At 35.1% G+C, this 25,564-nt stretch overlaps 2 protein-coding genes and 1 pseudogene across 2 annotated transcripts; 2 read left to right on the top strand and 1 right to left on the bottom strand.

The window, feature by feature from the left end:
- Nucleotides 1-4,766: 4,766 nt before the first annotated feature.
- LOC145018630 (BAG family molecular chaperone regulator 4-like) lies at nucleotides 4,767-6,874 on the bottom strand. The gene is made up of 4 exons (XM_078976502.1): nucleotides 6,620-6,874; nucleotides 5,409-5,719; nucleotides 5,191-5,337; nucleotides 4,767-5,104 (listed from the first exon to the last, which is right to left on the bottom strand). Exons 1-4 carry the CDS (start codon nucleotides 6,780-6,782, stop codon nucleotides 4,961-4,963), a joined length of 765 nt encoding a protein of 254 aa, XP_078832628.1. The 5' UTR covers nucleotides 6,783-6,874; the 3' UTR covers nucleotides 4,767-4,960.
- Nucleotides 6,875-18,739: 11,865 nt separating this feature from the next.
- On the top strand, nucleotides 18,740-22,048 carry STIPL1 (GC-rich sequence DNA-binding factor-like protein with Tuftelin interacting domain-containing protein). The gene is made up of 2 exons (XM_078973546.1): nucleotides 18,740-18,914; nucleotides 19,396-22,048. The coding sequence occupies exon 2, from the start codon at nucleotides 19,415-19,417 to the stop codon at nucleotides 21,950-21,952; it is 2,538 nt and encodes an 845-aa protein (XP_078829672.1). The 5' UTR covers nucleotides 18,740-18,914; nucleotides 19,396-19,414; the 3' UTR covers nucleotides 21,953-22,048.
- Nucleotides 22,049-22,538: 490 nt separating this feature from the next.
- Nucleotides 22,539-25,330, top strand: LOC145017315 (septin and tuftelin-interacting protein 1 homolog 1 pseudogene; annotated as a pseudogene).
- The last annotated feature ends 234 nt before the right edge of the window (nucleotides 25,331-25,564 follow it).

Below are 25,564 nucleotides of genomic sequence, written 5' to 3'. Positions count from 1 at the left end.
CAAAGCATGTACAATAGAGAAACCTAGATCTAAGCATTAGGGTTTGTATGAGCACATAGGATGTCTTATGACCAAAACCCATCAGATGAGGCTTAACATGACGTCGTTAAGATCTACAAGGAACGTATGTTTTTAATCACCATTATGTGGTCATGCAATGGCCAAAGCATGGCGGCGACAGCATGAGAAACCCTGAATTCGGGTCTCGAGCCTTATTTAAACAACTTTATGGTTAGGGTTTGCTCTCAACTCCAGCCTGCATCCATTTGAGAGAATCCCTAGTGTGTGTATGTGTTAGATGCATTTTATATGCATCTTTTAGCACGTTTTCCTCGATATTTATATGTAAAAAGCTAACTATCTCCCTAATGTTATTATAAATTGTGTGTTTCCCATTATATTTGCATAATGCCCGTACTACTCACGATTATTATGATTTTCAGGGCCATTTGGAACACATGGATGAATACGTAAGTTCGGGATGCATTATTGGAAGCTTTGGAGCTCACTTGGAGATGAAACTAAGGAAGGATGTTGAGGAATGATCAAGAATAGCTTGGAGGGAAGAATTGCGGAAAAAAAAAAAGACAAAATAATGAAGTTGATATCAAATATGATGGTCAAGCGATCGCATATGATGTTCATGTGATCGCAATTTGATCACATGTTTGGTCGCAGAGGAGCTTCAAGGATTTTTCATGTCAATAATTCAGGTGGAAGAAAAAAGGAATCCATGCGATCGCATATAACCCAACTTGCGATCGCATGTTGCCAAAAAAGTCTCAGAATAGCAATGTACTTCATTAAACTGGCCCGCCACACGTTTTCATAAAAATATGTGATCACATATGTGGCTACCTATGATCGCATTTACATGTGTTTTCTTTGTTGGACATATAAAAGGCCTCCAAAAAGATCCCACTAACCTAATTCGTTACCCCAAACGACTGAGAGGCGATTTTGAGAGCTTTTCAAGTGCCAAACACAGATCTAATGAACACGGTTCAAGTTTTACTTTCATTTAGTAAGATTAGTCATTTAGATCTCGTTTTTACTTCTTGTAACTTGTTTTTACCCATGTCAGGTTAAAAACCTTAGATTTCGGTTTCGCAAATGACTCAACTTTTTGTGCAAGTAACCATTAGGCACGATTATTGACTGTCTTTACTATTTAGTTTGATCAGTTTTATACTCAATTTAACATTTGATTTTTATTCAGATTTTGTTGGCCACTTTAATTGTTTAAAAATCATTCCAGTTATCTGATTTGTCTGAATCCGTAATTGTTTGTATTAATCAGTAAAAGTAACAAATATTGGAATAATTCTATGTTAGGGTTAACTCTAATATAAACTGATCAAACAAGTCTTTACGCTTCCAAGCTTGTGAGAAGTATTGTAATTTACTGAGAATTTTACACTTTGCTTAATGTTACTTTTCTAAATTAATTTAAGACCTTATTTGGTTAATTTAGTAAAAAGTAAAGTTTAATTCAAAAAGCTTGTTTTGTTTAAATATTTTAGTAAAAGAAAATTGTTAGAGCTTATTAAGGATTTTCAATACCAGTTCAAGAATCGTGTTGAAGGTTATTTGCATGATTAGGAGAGTCACCGCGAAATTGAAATTGCTTTTATCTTTTGAATTTTATTTTAGAGTTTAAATTGAGTTTTCTTTATTTTATACATTTCTATCAAATAGAGTTTTAATCAGTCAACAAATCCCCCCCCCCCCCCCCATTTTAATTTATGTCAACTTAGTGAGTGCCTTACGCAAGAGAGGCATAAACCTTAGGAAATGTCCCTGTGGATTCGACAATATGCTTTCCTGTACTACCCCTTAGTGAATTAGAGCAACATTTTTATTTATATTAATTGTTTGTTAGCCGTTGCGACACACTGTCAACTATGTGTGTGTGTTCTTGGAAATGAATCTTTGGAGGTTGAAGCAACTCCAGAACTTTGGATGAGATACATGCTAGTTTTTGGACCTTGTGGTCCCATAAAGTTTGTATCTTGATCATAAATCAACCATGCATGAGTTATCTAGGGTCATTTCGTCCCTTTTTTTAATTTGGGTTTAAGATCTAGGCTTCTATAGGTTAAAGAAGGAATAAAGTTGGAAACTTTATCCATGCATGGACTTAATCGGTCCAGATCTGAGCTTTGGAGCTCTGAAAATAAGGATTAAGAGTGTAAAGAATTAAGTTGGTCAGGACGTTACCATAGTGTGGCAATATTGCTACCACAATGTGGCAGCGAGGGATTTTGTGACTATTTTGGCATTTAGCCACCACGTTATGGCCATTGTGTTGGCTACGGCGTGGTGACTCAACTGTTGATTTTTGACCATTGACTTTTTTACTAAGTTTGAATTGAGGTCACACTTTAGGGTTCAGGTCTTAGATTGAGAATTTACTCTTATTTATCTAGGTGGGTATGATATCGGTTTATTGCATGTGACGAGTTGTAGGGATTTATGTTTTCATTTGTGAGGTGAGTTTTCTTACTATACTTTATATTTTAGTGTATATCATTTGTATGTTAGGATGTTAATATGTTGTAGTGATCTGTTAGACTGGTAGATCTGTTATCAATACTTGTGTTTGCTTGTTATTGTTATTTACACATGTCGATATACTGTAGTTGGGTTAAGGCGGTTCAGCTGTGTGTTGCAGGACAAGAGACCCGGGTGGTCTAGTTTATATTTAGGCCAAATGGGAGCGACTCGACTTGGATGTTGTAGGCTTCAGATGGAGGTCCAGTCTCGTGTTGTAGGCCTTGTATACATGCATTGTATGTGTATTGTTGTGTGCGGTATTTTAGGAAACTCACTAAACTTTGGGTTACGGTGTGAATTTAAATGTTTCAGGTACTTTTGAGGACGGAGACATGGTGAATGCATGATTGTACACATCATCCAGTAGTCTTATGATTTGAGAGAGATTATGTTTTGATACTCTGATGAGACAATGTTTTGATGACTCATGGTTATTTAGAAACTACTTTTATTCCTCTAAAAATGAGAAAAAAAAATCACTATTATTTTTGGGACGTTACATTATCGTTGTGTTCGTTTTTTTTTTTTTCCGAATAAACAGTTTTGTAATTTTTTTTTATGATCAATTTCTCTTTCATTTGATTGGTTTGTTTCTTCATCAATTCCTTCTTATCGACAATCTTGCTTTCTCTTTCTTTCATTCTTGTATTTTATGATTTTATTCCAGCTACACACCCGTTACCACTAAATATGCATCTCTCTCATGTACTCATGTTAATAATGTTTTTTTCAAAATTCTTGGTGTATTTTTGTCTTGGGGATTTTAGGGTCATTTACTATTGAAAATTCATTTTGATGTTTGTTTTATACTAAATTTGTAAGATGCTATAAAAGTAAGAGATGGTTGGATTCCAATGTTCACAAATCAAATCCATGTATTTTTTTGTCGATTCATATTATTATACTCTAATTTATGTTGATTCAAGTCCTTTTACTATTAATTTGAATGGAACATCATATGGACTTGTGACTTTGTAACAAAAAAAGAATCACGGTGCTTACCAACTGCTTGTCGGAAAGCTTGTGTAGATTATTATGGCATGCAAAGAATCGAGGTTGTTTTCTCCGATTGGCAGCTTGGGTTGGTATACTATCAAAATTTCTTTATTAACTTTATCTTATTTGATTTAAAAAAAATTATGGCTATTTACATTGGTTGTAGGGGAAGGTGAAAATATTTTACTACAGTTCCTTTCTCTTACATTGTATCTATAAGAGTCTCTCACCAACAAATGGAAGGGTAACTCGGTCCATGAATAGACCGGTGTACCAAAATATAACTAAAATAAATATTATACAAGTATTATCAAGTACGAGAGTGTGAATATGGCCAAAGTAGTGACTATTGGTATTCTGTGTAGGTTAATCAGAACTTAGTCACCCCTAAACTTTTTTTCATCAGCTTTGTCGGACATTATCATATCAAGTAAGTGCCATGACTCTACATATTATTATATGCTATGTGGTATGTGCTCGTGCGTTATGTTTATATGTGTAGTTGTATCAGCCTTATTCTCGAAAGAGACAAAGGGAATCAGTTATAGCCTTACTCTCGAAAGAGACAATAGGAACTAGTTATAGTCTCGTTCTCGAAAGAGACAAGGAGAATCAGTTTACAAGCCTTGCTCTTGAAAGGGATGAGAAGAATCAGTTACATGCTTATATGTGCATATGACAATATATATAGTCTTCTTTGCTCACTAAGCTTTATAGTTACCCGTTTATTAATATTTTTCAGGACCCTCCGGGATAGTTACAGGAAAGGGCACGACATGACCGTTGTTGTACATACATTTATAATTTAGAGTTTAGACTACTATATTATGACATTTTACATTTAGTATTTTGGTTTAAAGTTTAAGACTTCTGCTATATAATTCTATTCACGTTTTTCATTTGACTTTAGTTTATAATAAAGAGTTTTCCTGGGTTTTTATCTTGAGCAAATGTGTTGATGAATTATGGTTTATTACATTAGTTTAAACTATAAAAAAGTGGATGTTATAACATAATACGACACAAAATTTTTTAGATTCTCGGTCTTCTAAAAACAGTTTTCAGTAAAAATTTCAACCCTCCGGCATACAGAAGAGCGTCTAAGAAAACAGACGCCACCTATTCACCTAAGAAAGCGCCGGTTCTATCTGTCTGTCATTTTTTTTAAATTATCAATTTTCAATCACATTTTCATTTCTTGTCAAATCAAGAAATAAGAAAACCCCACAATCATATTTATATTTCTTCCCAAAACACATACACAAAACCAAAAAAAAACAAAAACAAATAGGACATAAAGCAATCTATATTTTCATTTGATATAATATTCCAACCAATTTAAAATTATATTCATCATCAAAAATAATGGTTTCACTTCAAAACGAATACCTTCCCCTGGTGACTGTAACTATTCAAAAACTTCCCATTCTTGAGTCGCCTTTGTAGCAGAAGCTTCCGGAACATTGCTACTTGGGTTTGGGTTTGGGTTTGGGTTCGAGTTTTTTACCTTGAGATCATCCAACGTCTCCACAAGGCCCTGTACGCGTCGCACCTGGAATTTTACACAATACGATAATTTGACTAAATGTGAAATGACCAAAATACCCTTCTTCTCAATAGTAGCATTAGAAAACTAACCTCCAACTTTCTTTGTATTCTCCCTTCTCCTTGAGCATCAATTCCATCAAGTTTCAGCAGCTGCCTCATCAGCATCTCGGTTAAAAATAGAAAATCTTTATCTGAAACCTGAGTCCCAGAACACACCACTGCCTCTAGGCTTCCCACCTACAATACAGTTTTTATTAAATTTAAATACAATTAAAAGACGAAAATGCCCTCCACATCCTCATCATTACCTGTTCTGCAAACTCATCATTTTCCTTTCTAACTAAACTAACAGCCTCAACCCCTTTTGATATCTCCTTCACTTCTTCTTCAACCTTTTCAACATTCTCTTCTTCTTTTTCTTCATGTTCTTCTTCTTCTTTATCTTTATCTTTATCTTTATCTTTGGTAGGTGAATTTTCAGTTACTATCACCTTTGCATTGTCCTTCACTCCTGCCATATCCAACCTTTCATTCTCATCTTTTTCTTTTCCTCTAAATAACAAGTTTTGAGCTTCAGGCTCTAAACCAGTTGCTTTTGCAATCTCCCTTTTCAAATCACCTTCATTAACATAAACATATTTCATAAGTATAAGAAAATACTTGAATGAACCATTATGTCAATTTTTCTCATTGATTCATTAAGTTAAAACGAAACTGATAAATACCTAACACTTCCATTTACAGATTACACATTTGAAAACCATAAATAAGTTTCTAAAAGAAAAGCACAGCCAAACGATATCTTACTTGCCTACTTAAAGAGGAATCATGAAGATATACTCATATACAGTTAATTTTCCCAAAACAGAAAATGTTGAGTGTCTTTTAGGGTTTTGGAAAGTGATAACATAAGTTTCGAAAATGTCATGTTTGCTAAATGGTAAACCTTCCTTACAGGAATGAAGATCATTCTTTTTCTATAACTCTCATATGTTTGTCGTTTTTGAGGGACATCGAAGGAAAAAAGAAAGTCGAGGAGAAAAAATCCCATGTCAAATCCTAACATATTGAATGTCGATTTGGGGAAATGGAGAAAATAAGCTATAAAAATGATGATTTAAGCATCGACGTTGACCTAATTTGGCAAAAAGTAAGTTCATACTTTGCTTTTGAGTGTGAAACAAGTTACAGATCAACGCGGAACCTAGATGAGTCAAACAAAAGACTTGATAAATATATTAAACTACTATGAATCTACTAAAACTATAAAAATAAATTAGGTTTTACAAACTGAAAATGTTTTAGGATTTTAAAACTAAAAAGCATTACTTTAAACCTCTAATATCAAAAGGGGATTACGTTTGGAGGAAGGAGGGCAATATAACACGGTAAGCATCCAGTCGCGGTTCTATTTTGAAGACTGAAGTTGTATACATAGATTAACATCACCATAAACACATACAGACATGTTACAAGTAATATAAACAACTGAAATTTGAAAGAAAGTAAGGAATTATACCGAAAGTGGATTGGGGAAGGACGAAGACATCGAAATTGTTGGAACCATAAGACACTTGAACCTTGATGTTACTGGCACCAGTATGTTCAACTTCGTTGCCGGTGGTGGTGGTGGTAGTGGTTGGGGCGGCGGCGGCGGCTTCTCCTCCTCTTTCTTCCATCATCCGCAAAGCAGGTTAGTGGCGGTAGTCGTCGAGGTTAAAAATAAATCGGAAACTTCAATTATGCGACTACTTCTGAGTTTTGGTGGGGGCAAGCTGCATCAAATACCAACTAAAACGCGAAAATAAAATGGATAATCGCGTAACGGAGTCGGTTTAAAAAAAATATCCTATGCGTGTAGGTTAATTGGAATTTGTTTAAAATGGGGAATATGATTTATCAAGGCAATTAATTTTTTGGTATGTTCACATCTGGGTAATTATCTTTTTTTTTTATATATCTAGTTAACAAACTTTTTGAAAGTGTTCACATATGATCATTATGACCTGCTATAGCAGGTTAAATCCTAAATGTGAACGTTTTCGACAAGTTTGTTACCTAGATGTGTACAAAAAAAATAGTTACCCAAATATGAACAAAACGAAAATTAAAAATTAAATTACATGAATGGTCCCTGTGGTTTGGGGGAATTTGTGGTTTTAGTCGCTAACTTATTTTTTTAACTTAAATGATCCTTACTGTTTATATTTGTTGCGTGTTTGGTCCCCGTCTCACCTAAAAATACTATTGTGCCCTTATTAATTTATTTTTTTAATTAATTTTCTTATCTATGTATTTATTTTTTACATATTTGAAAAAATTAATAGACCACACATATTTATATCTCCTCGGATGATCCCTATTATTTATTTTTAATTAATTTTTTTTTAACTCGGATAATCCCTACTGTTTATTTTTGTTACGCGATTGGTGTCTGTCTTATCTAAAAATACTATTTTTCCCTTATTAATTTTTTTAATTAATTTTCTTATTTATGTATTTATTTTTTATAAAAAAAATTAATATACCCCATATATATGTATCTCATCACCGTAACTGAAACCACATTTGATAAATTTAATTTGAGTCTTACCATTCACCATCTCATCTCTGATCCTCCTCATCTTCTATTTCTTTTCCATCTTTAGTAACATCGACGTCTTCACCGTCCTTTTTTTTGGTACTTCAACTCTGGCGAACCAACACCATAACCTACTGTCTCTTCATCTTTAGTGGGTTGTGGTGTTGAATCGACGGAGTTGAAGGACCGAAAAAAGAAGTGATGATGAAGGCGTTGATATTACTAAAGATGAAAAATAAATAGAAGTTGAGAATGATGAAAGATGAGATGGTGAGGAGATATAGATATATGGGATCTACTAATTTTTCTTAAACATATAAAGCATAAGTACATAAACAAGTCAATTAATTAAAAAAAATTAATAAGAGCACAATAGTCTTTTTAGGTAAGACAGAGACCAAGTTCGTAACAAAATTAAATAGTAGGGACCATCCGAGTTAAAAAATTAAATTAATTAAAAAATAAATAGTAGGGATCATCCGAGGAGATACAAATATGTGTGGTCTATTAATTTTTTTAAATATGTAAAAAATAAATACATAGATAACAAAATTAATTAAATAAAATAAATTAATAAGGGCACAATAGTATTTTTAGGTAAGACGGGGACCAAACGCGCAACAAAAATAAACATTATGGACCATTTAAGTTAAAAAAATAAGTTAGCGACCAAATACACAAATTCCCCCAAACCACATGGACCATTCATGTAATTTAATTTTTACTTTTCGTTATGTTCATATTTGGGTAACTATTTTTTTTTTACACATCTAGGTAACAAACTTGTTGAAAGCGTTCACATCTAGGATTTAACCTGCTATAGCAGGTCATAATGGTTATATGTGAACACTTCTAAAAAGTTTGTTACCTATATATGTACAAAAAAAAAGATAATTACCCAGATATGAACATACCGAAAAGTTAATTACGTTGATAAGTTATATTCCCTTTAAAATGTAAATGTAAGAAACATAATACTATTAGAGTGTAGGTTAATTGGAACTAGATGGGGAACCCCGCGTTGCGGGGTCGAATGCGACAGGTTAAGAATGACTGTAAAAAAAAAAAATTAATTCCTATTTTTTACATATTCATTTTCATTATAGGATGTAAAAAGTTTGTTTTTTTTATATATTTGTTTTAAAAAACAAAAATTGCACCTTAAGACGGATTTGAACACAAAATGACCGGGAAACCTAAAGTATTCCCAACACGTGTCCGCGTAAAATATGGATACTAACATAAAATAACCTAAAGATGGATTTGAACACAAACACATAACCAGAGTACTATTCTTGCCAAAAGCCACGTAAGTTTACTATTCCTAAAAAGTATCCTCCTTTAATATATATATATATATATATATATATATATATATATATATATATATATATATATATATATATATATATATATATATATATATAAGAATTCATATTTATGTGTAAACCGTATATATAAATGTCAAAAACATACCATTACAATGTATTTGTGTTTAAAATTCGATACGTCGTTATATGATATTAAAATGTTTCTTTGTTTCCGTATTTTGTAAGATTAATTATGAATTAAATAAACTAAAGGTTTTTTTTTCTTTTTTTTAATGTTGATCGTCTTTATCATGTTTTATTTTAGTATTTTCATGTTAATAAGCAACACATGATATCATATTCTGTTGTTTCGTATTATAAAAAAATTGTTAATCCGAATATCATATTAGTTAAAAACACAAGAAGACCGTCCGAATTGGTCACCCCCAACTTGGCATATATTATTTGGTTATGTGCACCTTCATGGATTCTAATTCTAACAACTAGGATAATATTTACTTGGCTTATTTCAAAAGAATTAAGAGGATTTTAAATGTGAACTCTACTAAAATTTATGTTTGGTTTATCAAATTAAATAAAATGGATTTTTTTTAATTCCACTAAATTACGTTTTTGAAAAAATTGTCATGCAACATTAGCTCACATTAGTATGAGTCTCACAAAGCACAAAGAATGCAACATTCGAACATCGGAAAAACTAACCATCACATCACCTAATCAGGTTATTCTATCTCAATCATCTGAAATCCATACTAGCATGCAATTCTAAAAGCTTAAGCAATAGACATACAAATACATCTCTCTAACATGAAATCTTGAGCACGTTATTAGCCCTAATCTGGCATGCAATTCTCATAACATATATCATATCAACATGTATGGGTATTCTTGGGATCACTTACTTGAGCTCGGTTGATTGCACGCATCACACCTTTAAAAAAATCTTTCAATTTTTTTTTTCAAAAGATTATCAATCCTATAGTTTGATTTTAGTTACACCCGAGAGTGTACCTGAATCCCTCAAACTAAGGCTTTGTTACCAACTTGTAACGTCCCAAAAATCATAAGGTAAAATTTTCATTTTTAATTCAACCCATAAACACCATTTACTCTTATCAACCATTCAAAAGTATCAGAGTAAAAATAGTTATCAGAGTACAATCCCAAAATCATAAAGTGTGGAAACATAGGTGGATGCACTGCGATCAAGTCGGGTCCTTCCCTTTCGAACTGGAAATACCTGAAACCATAACCATAAATCTGTAAACACAAAGCTTAGTGAGTTCCCAAAATATCACGTACCATACATATATGTCAGCTCAAGGTTGTACCGGGTCTATTTCACTCTAAATCTATTTCAACTCATATGGCAGCTAAAGATTATACCAGGTCTATTTCACCATGAGTCTATTTCAACTCATATGTCAGCTAAAGGTTGTACCGAGTCTATTTTAACCCCAGAGTCTATTTCAACTCAGTCATTATTTTCTCAACCGTACGGGTCTATTTCACCCCACGTATATATATATATATATATATATATATATATATATATATATATATATATAACAAACATGCATACAAACATACAACAAGAGTCACAAAGACAACAAGCACATATCATATCCTAGTGGGCCAACATTGGTGCCTTCGACCCAGTGTACAGTGAGGAGACTCACCTCAATCTAGAGATAACCAAAGCGTACGCGTTGCTACTACCAGCTCCTTACACAAAATACATCTAAATTATCCCTAATGAAATCAATAACTAAGGCAATTCCCTTAATCCAAGGTCCAATTCATATTCTATCGTTTCAATGGATAAAAATACTATTTTACCCTTCCCATATCTGACCCAACAACTCATGGCCCAAATCCTCAAAAGGTCCAATGTGAAATCCCAAAATTCACAATCATTTTAAAATTTTTATTTATGCTTATTTAAAAATCAGAGTATCCATTTTAAAGGATAATATTGTGCAATTTGTTCCCAAAAAACATGATAAATATATTATCAAAGCATTTCCGAAGAAATGTATTTTGTTTATGTTAAAACATTGGGATGTCATTGTCAATACAGAAACATCAGCATAAACAGACCTTACATTCATTTAGACTAACGATTTACATCTCTTTTAATCTCTCAATGTAATGTAGCTTCGCATCGATACCTGCGATACAAATAAACTGAGTGGGTTAGGTTGGGTAACCTGGTGAGTACATAACGTTGTCAACCCACAATAATATAATTATGTTTAATCATCAAACAATTAACCCAACTTCCCATCCCCATTGTCTTCTTTATTCTAAAGGATCTACCCTAAGAATCATCTATTCTTCATTCATTCATTCCTAAGGGTTATCCTAAGGAATAGGCACGAAGTCCATCGCTGTCAGTGTTTATCTAATAGACACTAAGTCCATAGTTGTCGATGTTATCTATTAGGCACTAAATCCATAGCTGGCAACTGTTAGGTGCATTTCATGTACCCATTTTGTAGCTTTATTTTATAAAAGTACATTGCATATAGGCTTAAACTCATGCATTTTGCATGTTTTTCGGGATTTTTCATGAGGCAATTTCATTCAAATACTTTTGTGATATTTTAGGGACTTTTGGAGGAAGGATATTGTTGGAGGAGGTAAATAAAAGTTGCGGACAAAATTTCAGGACTTGCGGAACACCGAGGAGCAAGATATCAAAGAAATGAGGATTTTGGCTTTACAGGCGTTTACACGGCCGTGTAAATGGAAGCCTTGCGTTTACGCGGGCCGTGTAAACGTAGATTTCTGCGCAGTATATTTTTGCGTTTACGCAGGCCGTGTAAATGACAATGTTAATTTACGCGGGCCATGTAAACGTAAACGTGGGTTTTAAAGCAATTTTTCACCATTCTTAAATGGGGGAACCAGCTTTTTACTTAGGGGGAACCGACTTTTTACTTAGGGGGTCGACTTTTGGAGTAGAGGAGGCGAATTTATTGAGGATTTTGAAGTTGATTAACACTTGGGAACATTTGATTTCATTTTGTAAGAACTTTAATTTCATTTTCTAGATTTGTGATCTTGTTCTAGTCATGAGTGGCTAGAACCCTAGTTTCTCCAACTTCATGTCTTGACTTTTTAGTTGTGATTTCAATCATGTGATTTGATGTTTGCTTCTAATTCCTACCTAGTGAATTTGATTTTGTTTCAATTTAATGTTTGATTCTAATTGTGATTCTTATTGGCCATTTGAATTAGGGTTAGGTCATTCAAGTTATCAAATTGCAAAATCCGTAATTGTTTTGTGAATTGAACTAAGTAACAAACACTAAATTGATTTCCACTGAATGAATTTAGTGTAAATCTTATTCACATACTCTTACACTCCCAAGCTTGTGAGGAGTATTGTGTGTTGTTGGGAACATTCACATGAATCTTATTGCAACCTTTTGATTTCTATCTAAGAGCTTGTTTAGACATAAATTAGAAGGTTAGGTTATTTTCAAAGAGCTTGTTTTGAATTTGACAACTTGGTGAATGGGAAGTGTTAGAACGTGTTAACATTTTCAAGTACCAACTTAGGTGGCATTGAGTAGATATCATTTCATCCTCGGAATCACATTGTTAAATTGTCTTGCATAGAGTTGGAGTTCTCACAAATCCTGAATTTGTTTCATTTAATTGATCATTTACTTATTGCTTTATCCTCTTGTTTAAATCATTGCATACCAATCCCCCATTTATGTGACCATTATTGTACCTTCCGCAAAAAGGTATAAACATTTGTTCCGTGTCTCTGTGGATCGACCCTACTTACCTTGTATTACATTTCTAGTACGAAGTAGTAGTGTTTAAGGAGTTATTTTACCCCTTTATTTGTTGGGTTTGACACGCTCAACAACAACGTTTATTTGTAAGGCACTAAATCCATAATTGCCAATGATCATCTATAGAGCCCTAAATCTATAGCTGTCAACGTTCATTCATAAGACCTTAAGTCCATAGCTACCAGAGTTTTAAGGTACATCTGGTGAACATATAGTTCATCATCTTCCATCACTCATCATCAATATCATTTTTTATTTCTCATCATTTATCTACCCATCTTTACCTATCATAATTATAAGTATAAAATACATATACAATTTAAATCGAATAAAACATGTATATTTTGTTCATAGAACATAGGCATCAAGAACACAAATAATATGCACACATAGCATGTAATTTATGTTAAATACCCCATATCTATGTATAGGATGAAAGTAACTATGCACTCACTTGTTAAAGTGATGACTCGAAATTCGAACAACGCTTTACTTCTAACAATTGTTTTTTCCTTCGACAAAACCTAGCATTATTATTGCTAAGTTTTAGTTTAATATTTATTGCGACTAATAATTAACTCAAAGCCTACGAGCTATATTGTTTTATAAGTGTTAAACAATACTTTTCAATTACTATGTATAGACAGGGACCAAATAAAATATTGTGAGTTGGATTTTAAGATTGATAAAATGTTAGAGAGTAGTTGCATGTATTGCATCTTGCTTATTGTCATTGATCTTAGATCAAAGTATAATTTTGACAGAGCAACATGGACATTTACTCGAAAAGTTAAATTGTAAAAACTCAAAAGAATTAAAGTTTTATTGGCAATCTCCTTTGTATACTCCAAATTTGGATTCATGTTTTTTTATTCGAATTGTAGAAAACTTTACATTTTTTTTAATAATTTTTTTGAGTAAATTACGCGAATGGTCCCTGTGGTTTAGTGTAAATTACACTCTTGGTCCCTAACTTATTTTTCTAACTCGGACTGTCCTCAACTTTTAATTATGTAACCCGCCACGTCCCTATTCTCACATTCCGTCAATTGTTTCCGTTAGACACCCCACGTGCCTTGCACGTTGGGGGTATAAAAGTCTTTTCACATATCCAATGTTATACCGCCAAGAAAAAAAAGGACGTATCGTTGATCAACGTGATCAGACACAAGCTTCACAGACAAAACCTTTGAAAACCCTTGAAAACCCTTGATCGAAAGAACCCTACATTTGAAAACGACGATGGCGCCTTGGAGGATACGTGCTACCATGGACGAGATTGACGTTGCTCATAGATATGGTAAGTGTTTACTCCCTCAATCAGTTAGTAACTTAAAAAGAAAAATGTGACTAACCAATCTTTCCGTGAATATACAGTCGGACATCCGATGATATTCTCTGTCCGATTACACCATGGTGGACAGTTTACAAAGTTCCCTGGAAGAAAGTACATCAAAGGCAAGCAAAATTATGTTGATTTACTAGACATTGACACCTTTGCCATTCACGACATTGACGAGATGATGGAGGAACTTGGGCATATTGATTCAGACGAAACACTACTCTATTATCATTTCCTGAGACCATTTGGCAATTTGGATTTTGGGTTATTTGCTTTGGGTTCAGATCAGGATGTTCATCATCTGGGTACATTTGTTGCTAACCATAAGCTAATAGATGTATATATTGAGCATGGGAAAACAAATTTACATACTTATTCTATGTCCCCCAACCTTAGTAAGGTTAAAATTGTTGAAATTAAAGAGCCACCAGCTTGCTCCAAACAGTTGTTCTTGGAGTGGAATGACTCTCCAATTGAGCATGAGAGTGTTCCAGACCTAACAGAAGTTAAGAATGATAGTCATTTGGACAAAGAACCATCTTTGGTCGACCATATTGAATTTGAAATGAATGTAGAGAATGAGGATGATTATGATGGTAGTGGACACAACAATGGCAGTGGAAATGATGAGTTTGATGATGATAGTGAGAGTGAAGATAGTGATTTTTTTATTGATGAGGACAATCTCATACACGATGTTGATGTGGATATGAAAGATTTACATATGAATATTGACAAGGATGTAGAATGGGTTGGAGGTTCTTCTGAAAGTAATGTACCTGAAGATACACAACAAGGTGACTTAGAAGTGATCAACACAGAGGTTTTGTTGTCTGGGTCTTCATCAGATGAGGCAAATGATGGTAAGCGAAGGAAAACTATTAGGGCCATACAGAGGGCTTATGAAAATGATGCAGCTTTGGTTAGTGAGACCTTCTACATTTTTCAAACTTTCAGTTCATCTAAGGACTTTAAGACACAAGTGAAACTACATTCCATAAGAACAAGAAGGGAAATACAATTAGAGAAAAATGATAAGAATAGGGTTAGGTTTGTGTGTAAGGGCACTATACCAAATCTTGCTACTAATGAAGAAGAGAAATGCCCATGGGTTATATATTGTAGTAAGTGGAAGCGTGACATAGATTGGATGGTTAAGACATACACGAAGGAGCATCGATGTCTACAAACAAGGAAAGTCAAAGCATGTCACTATAAGTTCCTTTCAGAGCATATAGTACAAGTTATTGAGACAAACCCAAAGATTCCTATTAGGGCTTTACGAGAGCAACTCCAACGTGAGTACCAGATGGACATTTCGCATATGAAAACTTTTAGGGAAAAGCAGCAAGCTTTAAAGCATGTTCAAGGAGATTATGCCAGCCAATACAGGTTGTTAAGGGATTATGTTTTAGAGGTACAAGCACGTAACCCAGATACTACGGTTAAATTTGATGTTGAAAGTGAAGCGAATCCAACTGTTGAGACAAGAACATTCAAGCGTATCTATGTTTGCATTGGAGCTTTGAAGCGAGGTTTTGCAGTAGGAAGAAGGGACTTTCTTGGACTTGATGGAGCCTTCGTGAAAGGTCCATATCCAGGCCAAGTTTTGTCTGTTGTGGTAAGATCTTATTTCTTTTTGTATTGTATGTTCTTTATTTTAAGTAGTGTTAACTGACCAATGTTTTCTGGTAATTTATGTTTCTTATCAAAGGCATTGGATGGTAATAATGGGATATATCCTTTAGCCTATGTTGTGGTTGAATCAGAAACATTGAATTCTTGGACTTGGTTTTTAAGTAATTTGGGTGATGGCTTAGGTTTGGGAACAAATTCCAATTTCACGTTTATGAGTGACAGGCAAAAGCTATTGGAACCTATCCAAACTAGGTTTTATAATTTTATACTATTGATGCAGTTATACTAACATACAAACATGTTACTATTGCTAGGGTTTGTTGCCTGCAATTGCAACACTATTTCCATGTGCAGAGCATCGCTATTGTCTTCGTCACATACACGACAACATGAAAAATAACTGGAGGGGAAAGGTGTTCAAGGATCTTCTTTGGGAATGTGCCACGACCTCTAATGTACAACACTTTCATCAAGCAATGGAAAAACTAAAGAAGCTTAACAAAATGGTTATGAGTGGCTGAAACAAATACCTCCTCAAAGTTGGGCTCGCTCCCACTTTACTGGTATAATGACTTTCGATCTCTACTTAATAATTTTAAAAGAAGGTAAATTGAATACTGGCATAGAATTTGTTTATGTTCAGGGAGAGCACATTGTGATGCTCTAACTAATAACCTGTGTGAAGCATTCAACAGCAAGATAGAAGATGGTCGTGATGCACCAATTATTAACTGCATTGAGTTCATCAGAGAGTACATTATGAAGAAGATAGTCAAAGTTGACAAGGAAATTCAGAAAGTTGTAGGTCCTTTGACTCCTACAGCTACAACAATATTGGATAAGATAAAGAGTAAGGCAGAACAGTATGTTGCAACATTTTGTGGTGCTGGAAAATATCAAGTTGCTGGACCATGGCAAGATCAGTGTATTGTGGATGTAGGTCAACAAAGTTGCACGTGCAAAAGGTGGGAATTAACAGGAATTACGCGCAAACATGGTGTGGCTGCTATTTGGGACATGGGGAGGAATGACAAAGATGTGGGAATCCCAGAATCATTTGTGCATCCATGTTACTGGTTATCAAGCTGGAAAGAGATGTATTCTTTTAAGGTTAGTCCAATCAATGGAAGGTCCATGTGGGAGAAGTCAGCTATACCAACAACTCTGTTGCCTCCAAAACATCGTGTTCCCATAGGAAGACCAAAGAAGAAGAGAACAATATCAATTGTGGAAAAGGAGGACTTTGTTAGAGGAAACACAACATCGAGGGCCCATAGATCAGTAACATGTACGAAGTGTAACAATGTTAGTCACAATGCAAGAACCTGCAAAGGGCAAAGACCAATTATTGGTGGGGGTGGTGGACAATCACAAGTCAAAGGAAAAGGGAAAGGGAAGGCAACCACTTGATGGTTTGTAATAAGGCTAGTCTTTTGTTACTTTAAATATGAATGGATTGTGTTATGTTGCTGCTTGTAATAAGGCTAATATTTTGGTACATTATTTATGAATAGTTTGTAATAAGGGCAGTATTTTGATACTTGTTTTAGCCAATATGTTGGCACTTTTGGATGAACTAGTTTGTCACCCTCATTGCCCTGCAATAGTTTGGTACTAATTAATGGAATGTTTTCTTCTTATGATACACCATTGGGTAGATAATAATTTGGTTTATATTGATTTTTACATTTATATTTTCCATAATAGTTTGGTACTAAATTAGATTGTTATATTCTTCTTATGATGTCACCCTCATTGCCCTGTTATAGTTTGGTACTAATTAATGGTCAATATGCTGCTTATACATCACTTTAAAACATAATCAATACAACACTGCTACAACCATTACAGTACATTTGCATTACAATACATAGACAACCTAACCAATACATAAACACCATTTTCATTGATCTTAAAAATCTTAACCATCTGCATTACAATACATAGACAACTTAACCATTATAGAAAATGATACCTTCACATTAACTGCTACAACCTAACAATTACAGATAATGATACCATCACATACATTGCTACAACCTAACCATTACAGAAGACTTTACCATTACAATAACAACTCATCCCCACCTTACAACTTGTAAACAAGTATCACCAAGAACAATACCCAACTAATAAATAAACATATTTTCAAGAAAAGATTTTCATTTTTCAGCTTCTTGTTCAACCTCACAAGCCAGAAGATTGTCAATCTGTCACCATGATCCTTTTCATCATCATCTACCCAAGCAATAAATCCTTTACGTGGTTCATGTCAATTTTAAAAGCCACGGTTACAATACCTATAATCGCATACAATGATATCCCCATCTAGGGTTACGATTACAAAATTCTCAACTACAACATACCTTAATTGGACATGCGTAAAAGGGTCTTCCTGGATTATTGTTAGTAGTTGAAGTCTGAATTACAACAGCACGCCCACAATCGCATTGAACCATCCTTGATTTGAAGGAGATTAGGTGTAACCGCTTCAAACGATGGAAGATTGAAAGAAACTCTAAATTAGGTTCGATCCTAATGAAAAATTAGTATTTGAAGATCGTTGGAAATATGAAAAGACTTTTATACCCCCAACGTGCAAGGCACGTGGGGTGTCTAACGGAAACAATTGACGGAATGTGAGAATTGGGACTAGGCGGGTTACATAATTAAAAGTTGAGGACAGTCCGAGTTAGAAAAATAAGTTAGGGACCAAGCGTGTAATTTACACTAAACCACAGGGACCGTTCGCGTAATTTACTCTATTTTTTTATACGAATTCGAATACTAAATTTAGAAAACTTGATGTTTTTTAATTATGTAAAAATCTTAGACGTGTATATTTATATTTTATATATTTATTTTTATTAATAATTATTTATTTAGTATAATTTAATTTTGGGATCCCTTTAATTTTTGTGTTTAGAATATGAAATTAGGGCTCAGTTCTTGTGTTCACAATTCGAAATTAAAACTCTGGCTCTCGTTCTCTTCGTCTCTCTCGCTCCATCTGGTTCACGGCTTCACTATCCTGCTGTTTATTAATCACCTGTTCATCCCACTCCATCGTATCGTCTGTTTCTATTCATCGTAAATTCGTTGTTCAGAAGGTATGTCTATTTGCAAATCTTAATATGTACACCCATACAATTTTGAGGAGATATCTTATATTTCTGTGACATTACATTGACAAAACCATCAAACAGTGCCTCAATTTCATGTACAACTCTTCATATCTGAAAGCTTCTCGAGGAGTTCCTAGGGTGAAGTAACAGTTTGTATAATTTGAAAGTTTTTGAAAGAGTTTCCCCTTTCTTCACGTTTTTTCTAATTGTTAGATGGTGGCATATGCCTTTTCGTTTTCTTCAATTTTAGATTGAAGTGATCAAATTTACAATATTTGAATTTGATTAGGTTGCATTGAACTAAAAGCGTGGTTGTTTTATAATTCTTTGTTCATTTAGTTGCCTCGATTGGGAACCAAAAGTGAAATTTCTTGCTTTTTTTATTGAGTTCTTGTTTGATGATCCAGTTTTTGGTAACCTAGATACTTCTTCAAAAAAAATTTCAATTGTTTGGATCTTTTTACAGGTTATTTTCCTGAGGAATCATGGAAGATGATCAGGAAAGGGAGAGATTTGGGATGGAAAACGACTATGAAGATGGCCAATGGATTGGTAGTGAATTCTATGGAAAACGCAAAGAAAAACGTCATCAAACCAAAGATGATGTCCTCTATGGTATCTTTGCTTCTGGTGACTCAGATAGTGATTCTGAAGGTAACTCCAAGAAAAAACGAAAGAAAGGTTTATCCAAAAAACAACAAGATCTCACTAAACCGCTCAATTTTGTATCAAGTGGGATTGTAATGCCAAATGAAGAGATCGATAGCAACACAAAACAAGAGAACCAAAAAGATGATCAAGATCAAGATGATGACAGCATGCCAGGTTTAGGTCAAGGCCTCGGTTTCAATTCAAACAACATCAATGATGACAACAAAGATGTCAACGAAAACACCATTGACTTTCTTCCAACAGCATTTGGTAAAATGATCAAAGAAGGTGCACTTCAGAGGCGCGAAAAGGAAATTGAGAAGTCCAGATTAAACAAAAAGTCAACTAAACCAGGTTTGGGAAAACGAGAAGCAAAAGATGAGGGCAATGTTGGTGTGTTTGAGAAGCACACAAAGGGTATTGGTATGAAATTGCTTGAAAAAATGGGGTATAAAGGAGGTGGTTTAGGGAAGAATGCACAGGGGATCGTTGCTCCAATTGAAGCAAAGTTACGCCCCAAGAACATGGGAATGGGGTTTAATGATTATAAAGAGGCGTCTAATGCTCCAACATTGCAGGATTCAGTTGATGAGATTAAGGTTTTACCTCAGACTCCTGGGATTCTCCAAAAAGAGAAGCCATGGATGAAACAAAGCAGCTCAAAAAAGAAGAAAAAACAATACGTAACTGCAGAGGAGCTATTGGTGAAGAAACAAGAACAAGGAATCGATGTAGTCCAGAAAGTGTTCGACATGCGGGGCCCACAAGTTCGCGTGTTGACAAATTTAGAAAATTTAAACGCTGAAGAAAAACTAAGAGATAACGATAAGCCAATGCCAGAGCTCCAACATAATCTCAATCTAATCGTTGACTTAGTCGAACTTGACATACAAAAAATCGACCAACAATTAAGAAACGAAAGGGAAACAGTTGTCACTTTACAAAAAGAAAAAGAGAAGCTAAAAGACGATGCTGCCCTTCAAAAGAAACAACTCGATAGCATGGAGGAAATAGTTACTATAATGGACAATTTAACCAACGAAAGCTTGTTAGGAACATTAACTTTAGACTCCCTTGCCACGTCATTTACCGACTTACACAAACGATTCCCAAACGAATACAAGATTTGCAGCTTACCTAGTATCGCATCCTCTCTCGCATTACCTTTATTCATCAGGGTATTCCAAGGATGGGACCCACTTCATAACCCATCACACGGGTTAAACGCAATGTCAGTATGGAAAAATTTATTAGAAGGAGACGAAATTTTCGATTCACCTTACACTCAGCTTTTCATGGAGGTCGTGTTTCCAGCTGTCAGAATCTCCGGGACTAACACGTGGCAAGCGCGGGACCCAGAACCATTATTAAGATTCCTAGATTCCTGGGAACAGTTACTCCCCCACTCGGCTCTTCAAACCATACTCGACAACATTGTCATGCCTAAGTTAACCTCTGCTGTTGATTCGTGGGACCCACGTCGCGAAACCATTCCGATACACTCGTGGGTCCACCCATGGCTTCCGTTGTTGGGGTCGAAGCTTGAGAGTTTATATCATACGATAAGGAATCGGTTGGAAAGTGTTCTGCACGCGTGGCATCCGAGTGACATGTCAGCGTTCTATATTTTGTCGCCTTGGAAGACGGTTTTTGACCCAACAAGCTGGGAACAGATAATGGTTAGGTATATTGTTCCTAAGTTATTGGGTGTGATGCATGAGTTTCAAGTCAACCCAGCAGATCAGAAGCTTGACCAGTTTTACTGGGTGAGGACTTGGGCTTCTGTGATTCCGATTCATCATATGCTTCATATAATGGATGTGTTTTTCAACAAATGGCAAGAGGTTTTGTATCAGTGGTTATGTTCAAAGCCGAATTTTCAAGAAGTGACAAATTGGTATTTGGGGTGGAAGGATTTGATTCCAGCTGAGCTTTTGTCAAATGAGCATGTGAGGTATCGGTTGAATATGGGTTTGGATATGATGAACCAGGCGGCAGAAGGGCTGGAGGTGGTTCAGCCAGGGCTGAGGGAGAATATAAGTTACTTGAAGGCGCGTGAACAGAGGCAGTTTGAGGCTCAGAGGGCGGCGGCTGCACAGGCGGCAAAGGGACGGGTGGACGAGATGGGTGGTGGTGGTGATATGAGTTTGAAGGAGGTTATTGAGGTTCATGCACAGCATAATAATTTGTTGTTTAAGCCGAAAGTGGGGAGAATGCAAGATGGACATCAGGTTTATGGATTTGGGAATGTCAATGTGATTATTGATTCTTTGAATCAGAAGGTGTTTGCTCAGACTGATGATAGGTGGTCTCTTGTGACACTTGAGCAATTGGTGACACAGGAGAAGAACTCTGTTGTGAGAAGGCGTTGAGTTTATGAAATTAATTTATACATTTTTTATTTCAATCATTATGTTATGTGCAACAATTTCGTTTTTAGTTTTATAGAAAGTTCTTGGTTTCGGTTATCATGTGTTAAAAGGGGGCTAGTCATTAATCATTTTCACTCAAAAATTGCCATTATATATAAAACATGTATGGCTTATACTTGTGTGATTTCTTTAGGGTCAAACTCACATATTAGTTGAGCAGCTTTTAATACCTAATATCAAATGTAATTTTAAAGATATTAGTTGATGTCTTATAAGTGGTCAAAAAGAATTTTCATATTTTGAAAACAATCTGTAAGTGTAAGTGTATTGTTGTTTTATATCATCATTTACGAATTGATCATTCGTCTTATTGTGCAATTTGTTTCATTTCTTTTTCTTTTTCTTCTTCAAACTTGTAATTGAAAAAGCATGCATTCACGGTAAGAAATCTGAAAAAGAAAAAGAAAAAGAAAAAGAAAAAGAAAAAGAAAAGAAACAAATTGCTTTTTCAATATCTTTATAAACACACACCATAATTTTTTGTGTGTTTATTTATTCATTTGCAATAAAGCTAGGGAATATTCAAACACATACTTATACAAGCCGAAAGTTAGTAAAAACTTATTACTTGGTCTTCACGTTGAAGTAAGGCCCAAGCCGACTTATACACTTAAAACTTGGACCTCACGGTTGATATATTTACATATCTGTATTTGTATCTTTAAATATCTTTATTTACATATTTTTACCATTTCTTGTTTTAGCTTCCGATGATATCGCCTTCTTCCCAGATCGATATTTTCGTTTTCTTGATTAGATTCTCATATATATAAGGATCAGGGTAGTAGCTTTTCAAATATCCATTTTCCCAGAAACGAGGCTCCAAAAGTTGATTTCAATTCTCCACTCTACCAAAGGGGGATTTTATCACTCCGGTCGCCTGAAGTTGAAACTCGACGATTTAAATGATGATTAGTGTCACACAGTCCTCCGGGTTCGGTGGTGGAGAGTTTTACTCCGGTGAGCGCAGGGCAAAACGGCGCCGATCGCGAAGCAAAGATGATGTGGTCTTCTACGACATGTTTGCTTCTGATGACTCCGACACCGATTCAGAAGGTGGCTCCATCGAGAAAAAAGGCAGGAATGATCTGTTCAAAAAGCGACAAGCAAAAGATGAAGATAATATCGGTGCATTTGAAAAACATACAAAGGGAATTGGTACGAAGTTGCTTGAGAAAATGGGATATAAAGGAGGTGGTTTAGGAAAGAACGCACAGGGGATCGTTGCTCCAATTCAAGCCAAATTGCGCCCCAAGAACATGGGAATGGGGTTTAATCATTATAAAGAGTCGGCTAATGTTCCAACATTGCAAGAATCAGTTGATGAGATTAAGGTTTCTGGTATTCAACAAAAAGAGAAGCCATTGCTGAAACAAGGTAGCTCAAAAAAGAAGGAAAAAGAGTACGTAACTGCAGATGAGTTCTTCGTGAAGAAACAAGAACAGGGTCTTGATGTAGTTCAGAATATGAGGGGCCCACAAGTTCGTTTGTTGACTAATTTGGAAAATTTAAACTCTGAAGAAAAATTAAGAGAGAATGATAATAAGCCAATGCCGGAGCTCCAACATAATATCAATCTAATCTTTGACATGGCAAAACTTGATAAAAAGAAAATCCTCCAGGACTTGAGAAACGAAAGGGAGACATTTGTCATTTTACATAACGAAAAAGAGAAGCTAAAAGACAATGCTGCTCTTGAGAAGAAACAACTCGACACCATTGAAGAAATGGTTAGTGTAATGGAACGGTTACGCTTGTTAGGAACATCGACTTTAGAATCTCTTGCCACGTCATTCGTTGACTTGCATACAAGGTTTCCCAATGAGTACAAGATTTTCAGTTTGGCTACTATCGCTTCCTCTTTCGCATTGCCTTTGTTCATTAGGGAATTTCAGGGATGGGACCCACTCCAAAATCCAACACATGGGTTAAATGTTATGTCGTTATGGAAGGATCTTCTTGAAGAAGATGAGATATTTGATTCGCTTTTCATGGAGGTTGTGTTCCCTGCTGTTGTTAGATTATCTGGCACCGACACCTGGCAAGCGCGGGACCCGGAGCCGTTATTAAGGTTCCTAGATTCTTGGGAACAGTTACTGCCTCACTCTGTTCTTCAAACCATACTCGACAACATTGTCATGCCTAAGTTAACATCTGCTGTTGATTCGTGGGACCCACGTCGCGAAACCATTCCTATACACTTGTGGGTCCACCCATGGCTTCCTTTATTAGGCTCGAAGCTCGAGACTTTATATCATACGATACAAAACAGGCTAGAAAGTGTGCTGCACGCGTGGCATCCGAGTGACATGTCAGCATACTATATTTTATCGCCATGGAAGATGGTTTTTGATCCAATAAGATGGGAACAGATAATGGTTCGATACATCATTCCTAAATTATTGGCTGTGATGCATGAATTCGAAGTCAACCCTGCGGATCAGAAGCTTGACCAGTTTTATTGGGTGAGGATTTGGGCTTGTGTGATTCCGATTCATCACATGCTTCACATAATGGATGTGTTTTTTAACAAATGGCAAGAGGTTTTGTATCAATGGTTATGTTCAAAGCCGGATTTTCAAGAAGTGAGAAAGTGGTATTTGAGTTGGAAGGATTTGATTCCATCTGAGCTTTTATCAAATGAGCATGTAAGATATCGGCTTAATTTGGGTCTGAATATGATGAACCAAGCGGCTGTAGGGCTGGAGGTGATTCAGTCAAGTTTGAGGGAGTTTGAGGCTCAGAAGGCGGCTGCACAGGTGGCAAAGGGGTGTGCGACAGAGGAGATGGGTGGTGGTGTTATGAGTTTGAAGGAGGTTATTGAGGTTCATGCACAACAAAATAATTTGATGTTTAAACCTAAAGTGGGGAGAATGAAAGATGGACATCAGGTTTATGGATTTGGGAAAGTTAGTATGATTATAGACTCTTTGAATCAGAAGGTGTATGCTCAGATTGAAGATAAGTGGTCTCTTGTAACACTTGAGCAATTGGTGAAGCTGGAGAAGAGTTATGTTTTGAGAAGACATTGAGTTTTAAAGATTTTGGATTTTTGGAGTTAATGTATGTGCAACAATTTGTTTTTTAGTCATGTTAACATGTGGCTTGATATTTTGGTAATTAACTCGGCCCAAAAGGAAGCGAAGAAAACCCAAATGGCAATTTGGAAGGGATAAGTGTTTGGAGATTTCTGGATTTACTTGTATATGGTTTCGGTTCTATATAATTTGCTAGGGTTAATGGTTATAAGTATTTGTAGTTAAGGATTCAACCGCAATCACTTTTGAAAAATAGAAAAGTTATATGGTTTATGCCAAAGGATGTTAATTCGTTGTATACCTTTATTTTTGTTTTTTGTTTTTTTACGTAACAAGTTATATATATATAAAGTTCGTTGTTATCAAGTGTTAAAGGGGCCGGTTATATTTTAAAAATCCAGTCAAAAGAGGAAACTAATTGGTATATTTCTTAGCCATAGATATTTATATGTAAAACTAAATTACATGTATTACACTATTTATTACACCAAAAAGTAACAAGTTTCATTCAACT

The sequence above is a fragment of the Lactuca saligna genome, chromosome 9 (genome assembly GCF_052625555.1).
Source record: "Lactuca saligna cultivar CGN05327 chromosome 9, ASM5262555v1, whole genome shotgun sequence".
NCBI classification, from domain to species: domain Eukaryota; kingdom Viridiplantae; phylum Streptophyta; class Magnoliopsida; order Asterales; family Asteraceae; genus Lactuca; species Lactuca saligna.
The sequence above is the reverse complement of the archived record's forward strand: the minus strand, read 5'-3'. Positions and strand labels throughout refer to the sequence as shown.